Source organism: Prinia subflava, chromosome 13 (assembly GCF_021018805.1).
Source record: "Prinia subflava isolate CZ2003 ecotype Zambia chromosome 13, Cam_Psub_1.2, whole genome shotgun sequence".
NCBI lineage: Eukaryota > Metazoa > Chordata > Aves > Passeriformes > Cisticolidae > Prinia > Prinia subflava.
This window is the reverse complement of record NC_086259.1, coordinates 20597680-20610115: the sequence shown is the minus strand read 5'-3', so window position 1 is coordinate 20610115 and position 12436 is coordinate 20597680. Positions and strand designations below refer to the sequence as shown.

Genomic DNA, 12436 nt, shown 5'->3' with positions numbered 1-12436 from the left:
TCCCGCCCTTTCCCCGCCTCGGGGCGGAGCTACGCCGCAGCCCCAAGATGGCGGCGGCACCCTCCCAAGATGGCGGTCCTCCCTTTTCAGCATGGCGGCGCTACCTTCTCAGCATGGCGGTGTTACCTTCTCAGCATGGCGGCGTTCCCTTCTCAGCATGGCGGCGTTCCCCTCTCAGCATGGCGGTGTTCCCTTCTCAGCATGGCGGTGTTCCCCTCTCAGCATGGCGGCGTTTCCCTCTTAGCATGGCGGCGTTCCCTTCTCAGCATGGCGGCGTTCCCCTCTCAGTATGGCGGCGTTCCCTTCTCAGCATGGCGGCGTTTCCCTCTCAGTATGGCGGCGTTCCCTTCTCAGCATGGCGATTGTCACGTCCCAATGTGGCGAACGCCCTCCAAAGATGGCGAACACCTTCCCAAGATGGCCGCGGCCCGCGGCAGCCGGCCCCGCCCTGTCCGCGCGGTGCACGCCGGGCGCGGGGCGGGCTGAGGCGCGGGGCCGGTCGGGCCTGGTGCGGGCGCGGGCGGTCGGAGCGAGCGGGGCCGGGCCGGGCCGGGCGGGCGCCATGCCGGAGCTGGCCGTGGACAGGGTGGTCGTGCACCCGCTGGTGCTGCTCAGCGTCGTCGATCACTTCAACAGGTGCGGCCGGGCGGGAGCGTTGCCGCGGCGCTGAGTCACGGCCGGGCCGGGAGCGGGGCCCTGCAGGAGCCCGGGGCCCGGAGGGGACCCGGCGGAGCGGGAGGGCCCCGGGGCCGGGAGGGGACCCGGTCCCTCCGGCACCGCGGGTAATTTGAGCCTGATTGCGCTCCTTGCCGCTGGTGCCGAGCGGTTCTAGAGTCAAAGCCTGCATCCCGGGGGCGGCCGAGCCGCGGTGAGCGGCACTGGGGCCGCTCGCTGCCGGTTCGGGGTCGCGGCCCCCGTGAGGGGCCTGGCCCGGCCCCGGGACAGGCCGAGGTTCTGTGCACCGGAACGCCCTTGTGTGGCTGTAAACACGAGCCGTGATAGCGCAGTCACAGCCGCGCTCTCCCACCCCGCTGTGTCACCGTCCCTCCGCCCTCCCCGCTTGTGGCAGGCACTGACACTCGGTTTCCTTTTAGAATAGGAAAAGTGGGAAATCAGAAGCGAGTGGTTGGCGTGCTGCTGGGCTCCTGGCAGAAGAAGATCCTGGATGTGTCCAACAGCTTTGCAGGTCAGTCCGGGTGTCCTGTGCCTCTCCAAAGCCACTGAATTATTTAGTGGATGGATTGTGTTGGGGTTTTTGAAGGAACCCTTGACCCATCCATGGACAAATCACCCCATATCCAACAACAAATGCAAACTGCTGTCGACACCCCTAAGTAAACCTCACTCTGCTTTAGCAGCCAAAAATATCCAAACCCAGAACATTTTGCTAAACATTTTAATTCAGGAAGATGGATTCTTAAACACTCGTGTTTTGTTTTGTTCCAGTACCTTTTGATGAGGATGACAAGGATGATACCGTGTGGTTCCTGGACCATGACTATCTGGAGAACATGTATGGAATGTTTAAGAAGGTCAATGGTGAGTTGAGATCTTCTGACCATCAGGGGTACACTCCCAAAAACTTCCAGGGCTGTGGAAAAGGGAATTCCTATTAATCACAGAATCCTTAAGGCTGGAAAAGACCTGTAAGATCATGGAGCCCAACCACCAGCCAGCACCACGGTGTTCTCCACTGACTGTGTCCCACATCCACGCTGTTGTGAGCCCTTTGGGGAGGGGTCTTGCCTCTCGAGATGTCAGAGGTGCAGGCTGTCGGACCCTGAGAGCAGCACAATTAACAGAAGCTGTTAATTAGCCAGTGAAGGGGCCGGGAGAAGAGCTGTGGGTCAGTAACGGTGACGAGGCAGTGTGGTCACCACTCAAGCCAGGGCTTGTAATCCACTGCCCTCCCCTGCACACGGATCAGACCCTCACCTGGATCAGCCCTGGTCTCTGCCCAGCTCTCCTGGGGCCTCCCCGTGGCTCTGACTCCAAATCCCTTCTGCTTTTGCTCAGCCAGAGAAAGAATCGTGGGGTGGTACCACACGGGCCCGAAGCTGCACAAGAATGACATCGCCATCAACGAACTGATGAAGAGATACTGCCCCAACTCTGTGAGTGGCTCCTTCTCCTCTCTGTTTCCCTGAAAGGGGTCTGGGCAGCCTCATTCCCCCTTTTGTGCTGGTGGCACAGCACGGTGCCTGTAAAGTGATTGAGGAACTGGGAGCAGCAGTTGAATCATTGTCTCAGTGCCTGAGGTTACCCCTCTGAGCAGCCCTGTGCTGGTGCTGAGGGAAGAGCTGGCTTGGGTGGTTTTTTCCTTACTCCTTGACTGAAATCCAGTTTTCTGTACGTTTTCTTCCTCCCCGAGGTGCTGGTGATCATTGATGTGAAGCCAAAGGACCTGGGGCTGCCCACAGAAGCCTATATCTCCGTGGAGGAGGTCCATGATGTGAGTGTTGGCTCTGAAGTGTCACAGTCACAGCTGGAGCACCCGTGGGTGCCACTGGCTGCAGGTGCTCCCAGTCACTGTGGGCCTGCCCTGAGCAGCTCACTCCTCTCTGAGTGCCATGCAGGCAAACAACACCCAGCAGTGAGTCACTGTCATTGCTGCAGTGAAATTAATTCTGGGTGCATATAAAATATTGGATCTTTGTGCCTTTCTGAGGCCTCCACTCCAGAGCAGGAGCTGCTCTCCCATAATGCAGTGAGGTTGGATCAGGGAGGAGAGAAATAATTGTGATGTTTAGAATTTCCACTGCTCCCCCCAGGCACAGATCAGCAAAATGCAGGAATGGGAAGTTACCCAGAGCAGGAGAGATTGCTGGGGCAGGCGGTGACCCTGATTAAATCAAGGACATCCCTCTCGGGTCCCCCATGGCCTGTGTGGGGCTGCTTTTCCTGTCTCCTTGGTGCAGTCCCTCATCCCCTGGCTCACATCCCTGTTTGTGTGTCCCTCTAGGATGGCACCCCCACCTCCAAGACCTTCGAGCACGTGACGAGCGAGATCGGTGCCGAGGAGGCCGAGGAAGTGGGCGTGGAGCACCTGCTGAGGTGAGGGGCAGCTGTCCTGCCTATCCTGTCCTGTCCTCTCTGTCCTGTCCTCTCTGTCCTGTCCTCTCTGTCCTGCCTGTCCCTGCCTAGCCTGTCCTGCCCTGTCCTGTCCTGCCTGGCCTGTCCTGCCTGGCCTGTCCTGTCCTGCCTGTCTTGGCTGTCCTGTCCTGTCCTGTCCTGTCCTGCCTGTCCTGTCCTGCCTGCCCTGTCCTGCCTGCCCTGGCTGTCCTGTCCTGCCTGTCCTGTCCTGCCTGTCCTCTCCTGTCTGTCCTGTCCTGTCCTGCCTGGCTGTCCTGTCCTCTCCTGTCCTGTCCTGTCCTGCCCTGTCCTGCCTGTCCTGCCCTGTCCTGTCCTGTCCTCTCCTGTCCTGCCTGTCCTCTCTTGTCCTGCCTGTCCTCTCCTGTCTGTCCTGTCCTGTCCCCCGCCCCATCGCGGTAAATCCTGGCAGCTCACAGGGCTGGGGAGCCCCCGGGGGGCAGTGCCCAGCACGGGGGGCTCCAACCCCGCCTCTCTGTGTTTCAGGGACATCAAGGACACCACGGTGGGCACGCTGTCCCAGCGCATCACTAACCAGGTCCACGGCTTGAAGGGACTGAACTCCAAGCTTCTGGACGTCAGGAGCTACCTAGAGAAAGTAGCCCTGGGCAAGCTGCCCATCAACCACCAGATCATCTACCACCTGCAGGACGTCTTCAACCTGCTCCCAGACGTGAACCTGCAGGAGTTTGTCAAGGCCTTTTACCTGAAGACCAACGACCAGATGGTGGTGGTGTACCTGGCCTCCCTCATCCGCTCCGTGGTGGCCCTGCACAACCTCATCAACAACAAGATTGCCAACAGGGATGCGGAGAAGAAGGAAGGACAGGAGAAAGAAGAAAGTAAAAAGGAGAGGAAAGATGAGAAGGAGAAGGACAAGGAGAAGAGCGATGGCAAGAAAGAGGAGAAAAAGGAGAAAAAGTAAAAGGTGTAGTTTTTTTTATTTGTAAATTAAAAATCTTGTAAACTAAATCCCTGGTGCTTGGGTTTCCTATGTTGCGCTCAGCGCTCTGCTCCTCCTCACCCAGGCAGGGTTGAGGGGAGCCATGTGGAGGCTTTTGATTTGACGGTATTGTTACAGCTCTGTTCCTTCCCCCAGGATGTCTGTGGGGTGTTGAGGCCTCAGTTCACTCACACTCTGCTCTCATTCCCGTGTTCCAGGGCTACTGCTTTTGCCATGGCCAAGGTCGTGCACCTCAGCCATCCCTGTGCTGAGGAGGCTCTGTGCCCCTCGGGGTGTGGCACAGCTGAGTGGTGTCACTGCTGTCAAACTGTGCCAGCAGGCCCCAGCCCCTCCCTGGGGACAGCGCCAGTGGCCCTGGCACCCCAGCTAGGACCGACAGGAGGCTGAGCCTGGGCAGGCAGGGACAGAATCCACGGGATTTGGGATCCCAGAGCTGAACTCTGGATGCCATCATGGGCCTGGAGCCCTGCACAGAGCCCACCCGGGAGGGGCACAGAGCCGGGACAGGCACAGAGCCCACCCTGGGGGAGGCACAGAGCCGGGACAGGCTCCTGGGGAGCCAGGACACGCACAGAGATCCAGCTCACGGACACAGGGACAGGGACAGCACACAGGGAGCCAGCCCACCCAGGGATCCCGCACACATTCAAAGGGCTCCATTACACACTCATGGATCCATTACACACTCAGGGCTCCATTACACACTCAGGGCTCCATTACACACTCAGGGCTCCAGCCCACACTCCCAGGGGCCCAGCCCACCCCGGCCCCAGCACACAGGCACCCCTCGGCAGCTGCTTTGTCGTTTATTGCACACGAAGCCGCGGGGGCAGGGCTCCCAGCCCGGGGCTGTGTCGGGGTCCCTCTCCACAGGCCCCCGGACACGCCGGGTGTCACCTGCACACACGGGCAGGGACAGCAGTGACAGTCGGGTGCCCCTGCCCTGTCCAGCAGCAGGGGGAACTCAGGAGTGCGGCAGAACCCGGGCTCCCAGCGAAGGCTGGCAGGGCCCTGGCAGTGCCTGCAGCCCCCGGGGCTGCTGGGGAGCACCAGCTCCGAGCAGAAACATCTCACTTAAATACAACTGCCCGGGGCCACGGGCTGCAGACCAGGACACGCCACAGCCGCTCAGCCGGGCTCTGGCTCCAGTGGCTGCAGGGCTGGCCGCAGAAGGGGCTGTCCTGGTGCACAAGAGCCCCTCAGGAGCAGCATCTTGGGGGTCCCTGTCACTGTTGCTGAACGCTGGGTGCAGAACAGGGCCCAGAAGTCAATCTGAGAGCCATTTTCCCCCTCACTTACCACTACCAAAGTGCCATGAAAAGGCAGAAAACATGAGGGGGAAGAAAAGCCTCTAGCAAACACGTAACTGTGTCTGCAGGGGTGGGGGCAGCCCCAGTGCCGTCTGTGCTGCCCCCAGCCCCTCTGTGCCAGCCCTCGTGAGCCAAGTCCTTGTGTCCTCCTCTCCATCACAGCCCAGGTTTCCTCAGGGAGGGAAGCACAGCCCCGTTCCCAGGGCCGTGTCAGTGCAGCCTCGCCCAGAACAGGAGCCAGTGTCTGCAGGGCGCACACACGTCCCGGGGGGCCGGGCCCCGGGCAGCGCTCCGGGAACGCCCGCGGCTCCCTCACTCCTGTCCAAACCCTTCCGTCTCCTCGATGGCGTAGAGCAGCTTCTCCTTCAGCTGCTCGTAGCTCTTGTAGGGAGGCAGGTCCAGGCGGTTGAAGCTGGGGAGAGAGCCGAGGCTGGGCCGGAGCAGCAGGGCCGTCCATGCAGGGCCCGAGCAGCCCCAGAGCCCCCTGTGCCCCTGGCCGGGCCGGGGACAGTCACTTACCACGTGTGGCTCCGTGGCAGCCACGTCTCTTTGCCAACTTTATCGATGCAGAACTTCTGGGGCCCGTTGCTGCCTGTCAATGAGCACAGCAAAGAGCTTTACACAACAGGAGTTGGAAAAGAAAGCCCTGCCACACACACAGATCCACCACCACGGCCCTGCACTGCCAGGGTCACACAGGGCAGAAATCCCAACAGCAGCCCCTGCCTGCTCAGAGGACGTTCAACAAACAAAGGAGAAAGCAAAAAGCAGATTCACTGCACAGAGGGGCAAGAGCACCATCTCTGAGCACGATGGCTCCACAGCAAGTGCTAAAACTTACTGATCTGTAAACCCTCAGGACTGTGCAAGTCCATCCAAGAGCTTTAAAGGAGCTGGGATGGGAAGTCTGAATCCTGAGGTGGCTTTTTAACACATTGGGAATGCTGGAGATGTTCCAGGGGGTGGAAAAAGCTAATATGCCAGCAAGAACAACTGAGTGGGCTAAGCAAGCTGGTTGGCTTGACATGAATGCCAGGAAAGTCGGGGAAAGGCTGGTATAGGCCCCAAAAAGCAGTAAATTAAAGGATGAGTGGAACCACACTGCGGTTTTCTGAAAAGGAGGCTTTGTCACACAAGAATCAAAACTGAATCAGAATTTCAGAAAACCAGAAATCTCGCTCAGACTGAGATCACAAACCAGTCTGACAAAGTTAACCCTGGCGGGACGCTCACGGCCACAGAACGTGTCTGGAACAGACAGGATCGCTGTGCTCAGACCTCACAGCTGCTTTTCTGCTCACGTGCTGCCCTGTGTGGGGACAGGGACACGAAGGTGCCACCCCCGGCCCCAGACGCACCGATGAGCTCAGCGAAGCCCCCGACGGGCAGGCGGCAGGTCCCCGTCACGAACTGCAGCAGCCGGATCCTCTTCTCGTTGTCCATCTCCTTCACCACCTGCAGCAGGAGCTGAGTGGGATCCTGGTGCCACCCCAGGATGGCTCCTGCCAGGGCACCCCACGCCCCCGCTGGGCTCAGACTGACCTGCCAGAACCACTGGATCTGTTTGCTGTTCTTGGTGTAGTGCCTGTAGATGGTATTTTTCTGCCAGTCGTTCATGTCGATCTCCTGCATCCCGCACAGCATCAGCTGGGGACAGGGGACACTCAGCAGGGGACAGACAGGGCCCTGCACCCCCGCTCTGAATGCCAACCCCTCTGATGCCAGCCTTCACCTGGCCCAGGCGCCAGCACTGAGGTGTCTGGGATGAACTCCTCCCATCCAAGGGGATGTTCTCTTGCCAGTGGCCCCAGTGAGCCACCCCCAGACCCTCCACCCAGGGCTGTACCCTCATCAGCAGAGCCCGTGAGCACACAGCATGAGCAGGGTCACCCCGTGCCACCTTCCATGCAAATCCCCACCCAGGTGCCAGCTCACCTCCAGCTCCTTCTCATCGAAGTAGCGCAGCCACTCGAGTGGCACCACCTCGTTGAAGCCGTCCAGGAATGCCTTGGTCTGCTCCTCCACGCCCCGTGTGAACCTCCAGTCCGTCAGCAGCCTGGGGAGGCAGGCGGGGTGGGCACGGAGCCAGCGCCCCTGGCCTGGCACGGGGAAACCCCAGGATCCCTCCCCCAGCAGGGAGGGCCCGGGAGGGTGGGGAATGGGAGAGGGGCTCCCTCAAAGCACCAGGGCTCCCCTCAGTTGCCACTGGTGGGTTTCTGTCTCAGCCCCCAAACCCATGAGCAGTATTCAGCCCCGAGAGAAGCCTTAGGAGCTCCAGGGGTGCAAACCACATCCCCTGGCTGCAGCTGAGCTGGCCTGGCAGACCCCAGGCAGGCAGGAGGAACAGCCACGGGCCGGGAGAGCAGCCTCAGCCTCTCTCCCCTCTCCTTTTTCCTGAAAGTACTGGCAACAGCCCAGCCCGCAGCAATCCAGCCCGCAGCAGAGCTCGGCCAGCCGCGCCAGCCCGGGCTGGTCATAGCCACGTAGCCCGGGGAAGCGGCCACGTCCCAAGCCCACGGTCCCACCCCTGCAGCGCCGGGGGCGGGCGCCTATGGGACCCTTGGGACAGCCACTCACATGATGTACTCCTCCTTGTTCTCCTCCGTCACACGGATGCTCTCACCACCTTCCTTCAGCTCGTGGGTGGTCACCTTGCCCAGGATCTCCATGTCCTGGATGAAGTACAGCTCCAGGCCGCACTCCTCCAGGCTGTTCTCCCTGCGGGGACGCCGGGATGTGACTGCTCATGGAGCACCCAGCAGCAGCTGTGGGAGAGCTCTGCAGGAGGGAGGGCAGGGCACTCACTTGGTCCAGACGATGGAGTTGTAGAACTCGGGGTCGATGGACTCCAGGTCCTTCAGCGTCGGGCGCTTGTTCAGCATCCGTTTGTAGAAGGGCAGCGTGAAGCCGGTATCGATGAACTTCCCGTGGTACAGAGCCTATGCAGGGAGGGGACACCAGGTCACAGGGACCCTGGGACAGCCCTGGGGCAGCCACGGGGCACAAGGGACTCGCCCAGGAGTTCCTGAGCTGTAGCACTTGCTCCTGGCTGGCACACATGGAGGGGAATGCTGCGCTGCCCCAGCAGCACTCCCCGGGCCGGGTGGGCTGCAGCCCCTCTCCCTCCCCACCGCAAATTCCACTGCATCCCCCTCTCCCCTCACGGCTCTATTAAGAGCACTTGTTTAAACAGAGCTCTGCTGTGGCTTCCCTGAATCCCTGGCTTCCAGGAGCCCCGAGGCAAAGGCAGCCAAAAATAATGCAGACGCTTGTCTAGAACGGCCCAGCGGTGAGTAATAGTCTGGGGTTTTATTGGTATCCTGCGAGGCGGGCAGGGCAGGGCAGGGCAGCGGGGCCGGGGCCGCCCCCGCGCACACCCACGGGGCTGCGGGCCAGGGACCCTTCCCCGTGCTCAGGGAGCCCCGGCAGCCCCCTGCCAGCCCCCTGGCATACCCCTGCCAGCCCCCCTGCAGCCCCCTGCCAGCCCCCTGCCAGCCCCTCTGCCAGCCCCCTGCAGCCCCCTGCCAGCCCCCCTGCCAGCCCCCCTGCCATCCCCCCTGCCAGCCCCAGCAATCCGAGACAAACGGGAGGAGCTGCTCTGGAGCTTGGGCAGCTGGAAAATCTCACACTGCTGGGACTAAAAATAGTCCCTGGAGCTGCAGACCCGACAGCACCTGGGGTGACAGCCAAAGACCTGGAGCCATCTATCCCCGACACAACTCCTGGGAAACCAGGTCCCCTCTGCCCCACAGCCATCCGGGGATTTAAAAGGCATCACCCCACAGCACCCCCTTGAAGGCCCATGTCCCACGGACCCACAGGTGGGCAAGAAGGGGCTCAGGGAGGGCAGCAGTGCCGAGCCCAGCACAGCCGTGGCACAGGGAGCCCCTTGCCCTGCTCCACATGGGGACACAGGGCCCTGGTGCCACCCTGGCTCTCACCATGGCATGAAGGGACACAGGGCCCTGGTGCCACCCCGGCTCTCACCATGGCATGAAGGGACACAGGGCCCTGGTGCCACCCCGGCTCTCACCATGGCATGAAGGGACACAGGGCCCTGGTGCCACCCCGGCTCTCACCATGGGACAAAGGGACACAGGGCCCTGGTGCCACCCCGGCTCTCACCATGGCGATGAAGCGGCCGATGAAGCGGAAGTAGGTGAGGTGGTCGGGGTTGATGGAGGAGGCGGGGTTGATCTGCAGGCAGTAGTTGTTCTTGCCCGCGTACTCGAAGAGGCAGTACATGGGGTTGAGCACCTCGTGGGACAGCAGGAAGAACCACTCCCTGGGATGGGACAAGGGGAACGCGGTGACAAGCAGCTCAGGGAGGGGACACCTCCTCAGGGTGCCAGGCAAGTGCTGGGCACTGGTGTGACTGGGCGAGGGGGTTGCCCTCCCCGGACTGCTGTGTGGGGTTTGTGAAGTGTTTCTGGAGATGCCAGCTCGCTGCAGGCCCCGCCCAGAGCATCGGGAACCTCGGCAAGTGCCACACACAGCCCCAGCTGGGCTGTCCCACACACACCCCCCGAGCACACCCAGCCCCGGAGCCCCACGCCAAGCTGGGGACAGCACCATCCTGGCTTTGCTCCCCTGCAGGCAGACAGGAATCCTCAGACGTGGAGGCAGCCCCGGCATCCCGTCCGTGGTTCTACCCTGTGGTAGAACAGCATGACGTAACCTACCATAGGGTAAAACCACTGGCAGGACACGGGCACAGGTGGAGCAGCAGCAGGAGCCGGGGCAGCAGGCGAGCGTGGCAGCAGGCAGGAACACACCAACCCAGCTCCAAGGAGGTGGCCCAAGTGAGCCAGAGGGGGCTCACAGGGACACGGGATCCCCTCCAGCCAAGCCACAGCCCATGCCCTGTGGTAACACCATCCAGCAGAGCTGCAGCAACCACATCACACCCTGTCTGCCCTGGCACAACCTGACTGTCTGGGAACACCAGGACCTGTTTGCTGCAGGGAGATGAGGCCACTCAGCCCATCACCTCCACAACTAGGGGCAGCAGGGGAACCCCAGCTGGGTCCCCTGTGCTCTCACTGCTAGGCACAGGCTGATGTGATCCTTTCAGGGTGCTCCACCACTCCTAAATCCCATTTGAATGCCTCTGGAGTCTTCTACTCAAGGGCAGGGAGCCTCGAGTGCAGTTGCCTTATGCCTGTGCTGCCCACAGGGCACAGGCAGGGCACGCTCACCTGGCAATGCCTCCGTAGTCCAGGCCCTCCTCCCCTCGCATGATGATGTACAGCCGGCGCCGCAGGTCGTACGGCTTCATGTTCATGATCTGGGGACCAGCAGGGCAGTGTCACCACGGCCAGGCCAGCCCCACGCCTGAGGGCCAGCCCCACTCCTGCCCACCCCACGGCCCCGGCACCTCCCTACCTGCTGGAAGGAGTCCTCGAAGAGCGTCTGCCGAGACACGCTGATCTTCACGTGGCTGGGCAGCGCGTTTGACTGCAGACAGGGCAAAAGCAGGGGCTGTGTGAGGCTGGCACGGCTGTCCTCACCCACACCTGCCCGCGGGGCTCAGGGCACCCACAGCTGCCCACAGCTGCCCTACTCACGTGGCAGAGGAAGCGGAACTGGTGGTACTTCCAGCGAAAGCTCCGGTCGTACGCGCCCGGGGAGCCGCCGTGCTTGCTCCTGCCAAAGCAGCGGGGCCTCGTCACACCCCCTGCCCCAGCAGCCCAGCACCAGCCAGGGGGGATGAGGGTCCTGGGGTGCAGCTCTCCTCTGCCAGAGCCCCCCTGGGCCCCAGACCCGCGCTTACCCAGACTCGAAGCCGGGGCGCGGGTCCTTGAAGGTGGTGGTGCGGGTGTTGTGGTCCACGAAGTAGCGCACGCTCTCGTTGGTGTACTTCATCTCCCAGCCCGGCGGCAGCGGCGGCTCCTGGATCATCCTGCAGGCAAGGAAGGGCTCACCAGACAGGCCCTTCGGGCAGTCCCCCCCATCAACTACAGCTCTGTGCCAGGCAAAAGGAAGGGTTCATGGCATGGGACTGGCAAGGGACTGTCCACACCCCGGGAGAGGAGTCCTGCCTGGGCAGCACTGCCACCACGGCGCTGTCAGAGCTTCTTTCTCCGTCTGTGGGACACATGGCCTCAGTGCAGGCCAGGTCCCCAGAGAACTGCACCTTCCCAACCCTGCTCCCCCCACAGCCACCTACCCCTGCGTGCGAGGGTCTTCCCACTGCGTGGTCCTGGTGTTGTGGTTCACGTAATACACTCGCCCATTGTCCTGTCTCTTCTCTAGGAGAAAAGGGAGAGGAAGCGTTAGCTGGAGTCCTGGGAGCAGCCCTCACCTTCCCAGCTCACAGGAAATTTGTCAGCTCCCCCATTCCACCTCCCTGGCTCGTTTGGAAAAGGCAGGATAAATCCCACATTGCTTCCGTGTGCCCGAGCTGCCTCAGGCTGGCAGTGCCAGGGCAGTGTGCAGGAGATGCCAGGGCAGAGGCCAGCGCTGCCACCACGCTGCCAGGCCAGCACAGGGTCTGTGCTTGGCCACACACAGCCCCCCTGGGACACGCAGCCCCCCTGGGACACGCAGCCCCCCTGGGACACGCAGCCCTCCTGGGACACGCAGCCCCCCTGGGACACGCAGCCCCCCCTGGGACACGCAGCCCCCCCTGGGACACGCAGCCCTCCTGGGACACGCAGCCCTCCTGGGACACGCAGCCCCCCTGGGACACGCAGCCCCCCTGGGACACGCAGCCCTCCTGGGACACGCAGCCCTCCTGGGACACACAGCCCCCCTGGGACACACAGCCCCCCAGGGACACACAGCCCTCCTGGGACACGCAGCCCCCCTGGGACACACAGCCCCCCCGGGACACGCAGCTCCTGCAGCTCCCCACAGGCGCTTCCCCAAACCCCCTGCATGGCCTTGCCCCAGTGCACACGTGTGTGAACACGCACACCCTCACTGTGCTGCACACAGGCACAGAGCAGCTCCCCCACACAGCCCAGGCAGCCCTGCACACACCCCCTGCCTCCCCAGCACTGTGTGTGCCCTGCACCTCCTCCTCCTCATGGGCTGCTCAGCCCTGCACCGTGCAGGCAAGGACACCCTG

The 12436-nt window shown here is 62.2% G+C and overlaps 2 protein-coding genes across 4 annotated transcripts in view; one reads left to right on the top strand and one right to left on the bottom strand.

Annotated features, from left to right (window-relative positions):
• Positions 1–455: 455 nt before the first annotated feature.
• Positions 456–4062, top strand: PSMD7 (proteasome 26S subunit, non-ATPase 7). Its single transcript, XM_063410567.1, has 7 exons — positions 456–636; positions 1095–1186; positions 1447–1539; positions 2017–2114; positions 2372–2452; positions 2963–3054; positions 3577–4062. Exons 1-7 carry the CDS (start codon positions 563–565, stop codon positions 4013–4015), a joined length of 969 nt encoding a protein of 322 aa, XP_063266637.1. The 5' UTR covers positions 456–562; the 3' UTR covers positions 4016–4062.
• A 799-nt stretch (positions 4063–4861) lies between these two features.
• The window catches only part of WWP2 (WW domain containing E3 ubiquitin protein ligase 2), a 31856-nt gene continuing 24281 nt past the window's right edge, over positions 4862–12436 (bottom strand). Inside the window, exons 12-24 of one of the 3 annotated variants that reach the window (XM_063410564.1) lie at positions 11534–11615; positions 11138–11266; positions 10932–11010; positions 10750–10821; positions 10563–10651; positions 9490–9649; positions 8170–8303; positions 7942–8082; positions 7300–7420; positions 6907–7011; positions 6723–6819; positions 5884–5956; positions 4862–5776 (exon numbers count right to left, since the gene is read on the bottom strand). In XM_063410564.1, the coding sequence (XP_063266634.1) occupies positions 5677–5776; positions 5884–5956; positions 6723–6819; positions 6907–7011; positions 7300–7420; positions 7942–8082; positions 8170–8303; positions 9490–9649; positions 10563–10651; positions 10750–10821; positions 10932–11010; positions 11138–11266; positions 11534–11615 (1382 nt within the window). In that variant the 3' untranslated portion in view covers positions 4862–5676. Of the gene's footprint in view, positions 5777–5879; positions 5957–6722; positions 6820–6906; positions 7012–7299; positions 7421–7941; positions 8083–8169; positions 8304–9489; positions 9650–10562; positions 10652–10749; positions 10822–10931; positions 11011–11137; positions 11267–11533; positions 11616–12436 lie in introns of those variants that run through there. The other 2 variants (XM_063410563.1, XM_063410565.1) reach the window with 2 other exon arrangements.

What these genes read in the sequence shown, in the direction of transcription:
- PSMD7 (XM_063410567.1), top strand. Translation starts at nt 563, where the DNA reads ATGCCGGAGCTGGCCGTGGACAGGGTGGTCGTGCACCCGCTGGTGCTG. An exon ending in GTCGTCGATCACTTCAACAG is followed by an intron (nt 637 to 1,094) that starts GTGCGGCCGGGC and finishes GTTTCCTTTTAG; the next exon opens with AATAGGAAAAGTGGGAAATC. An exon ending in TGTGTCCAACAGCTTTGCAG is followed by an intron (nt 1,187 to 1,446) that starts GTCAGTCCGGGT and finishes GTTTTGTTCCAG; the next exon opens with TACCTTTTGATGAGGATGAC.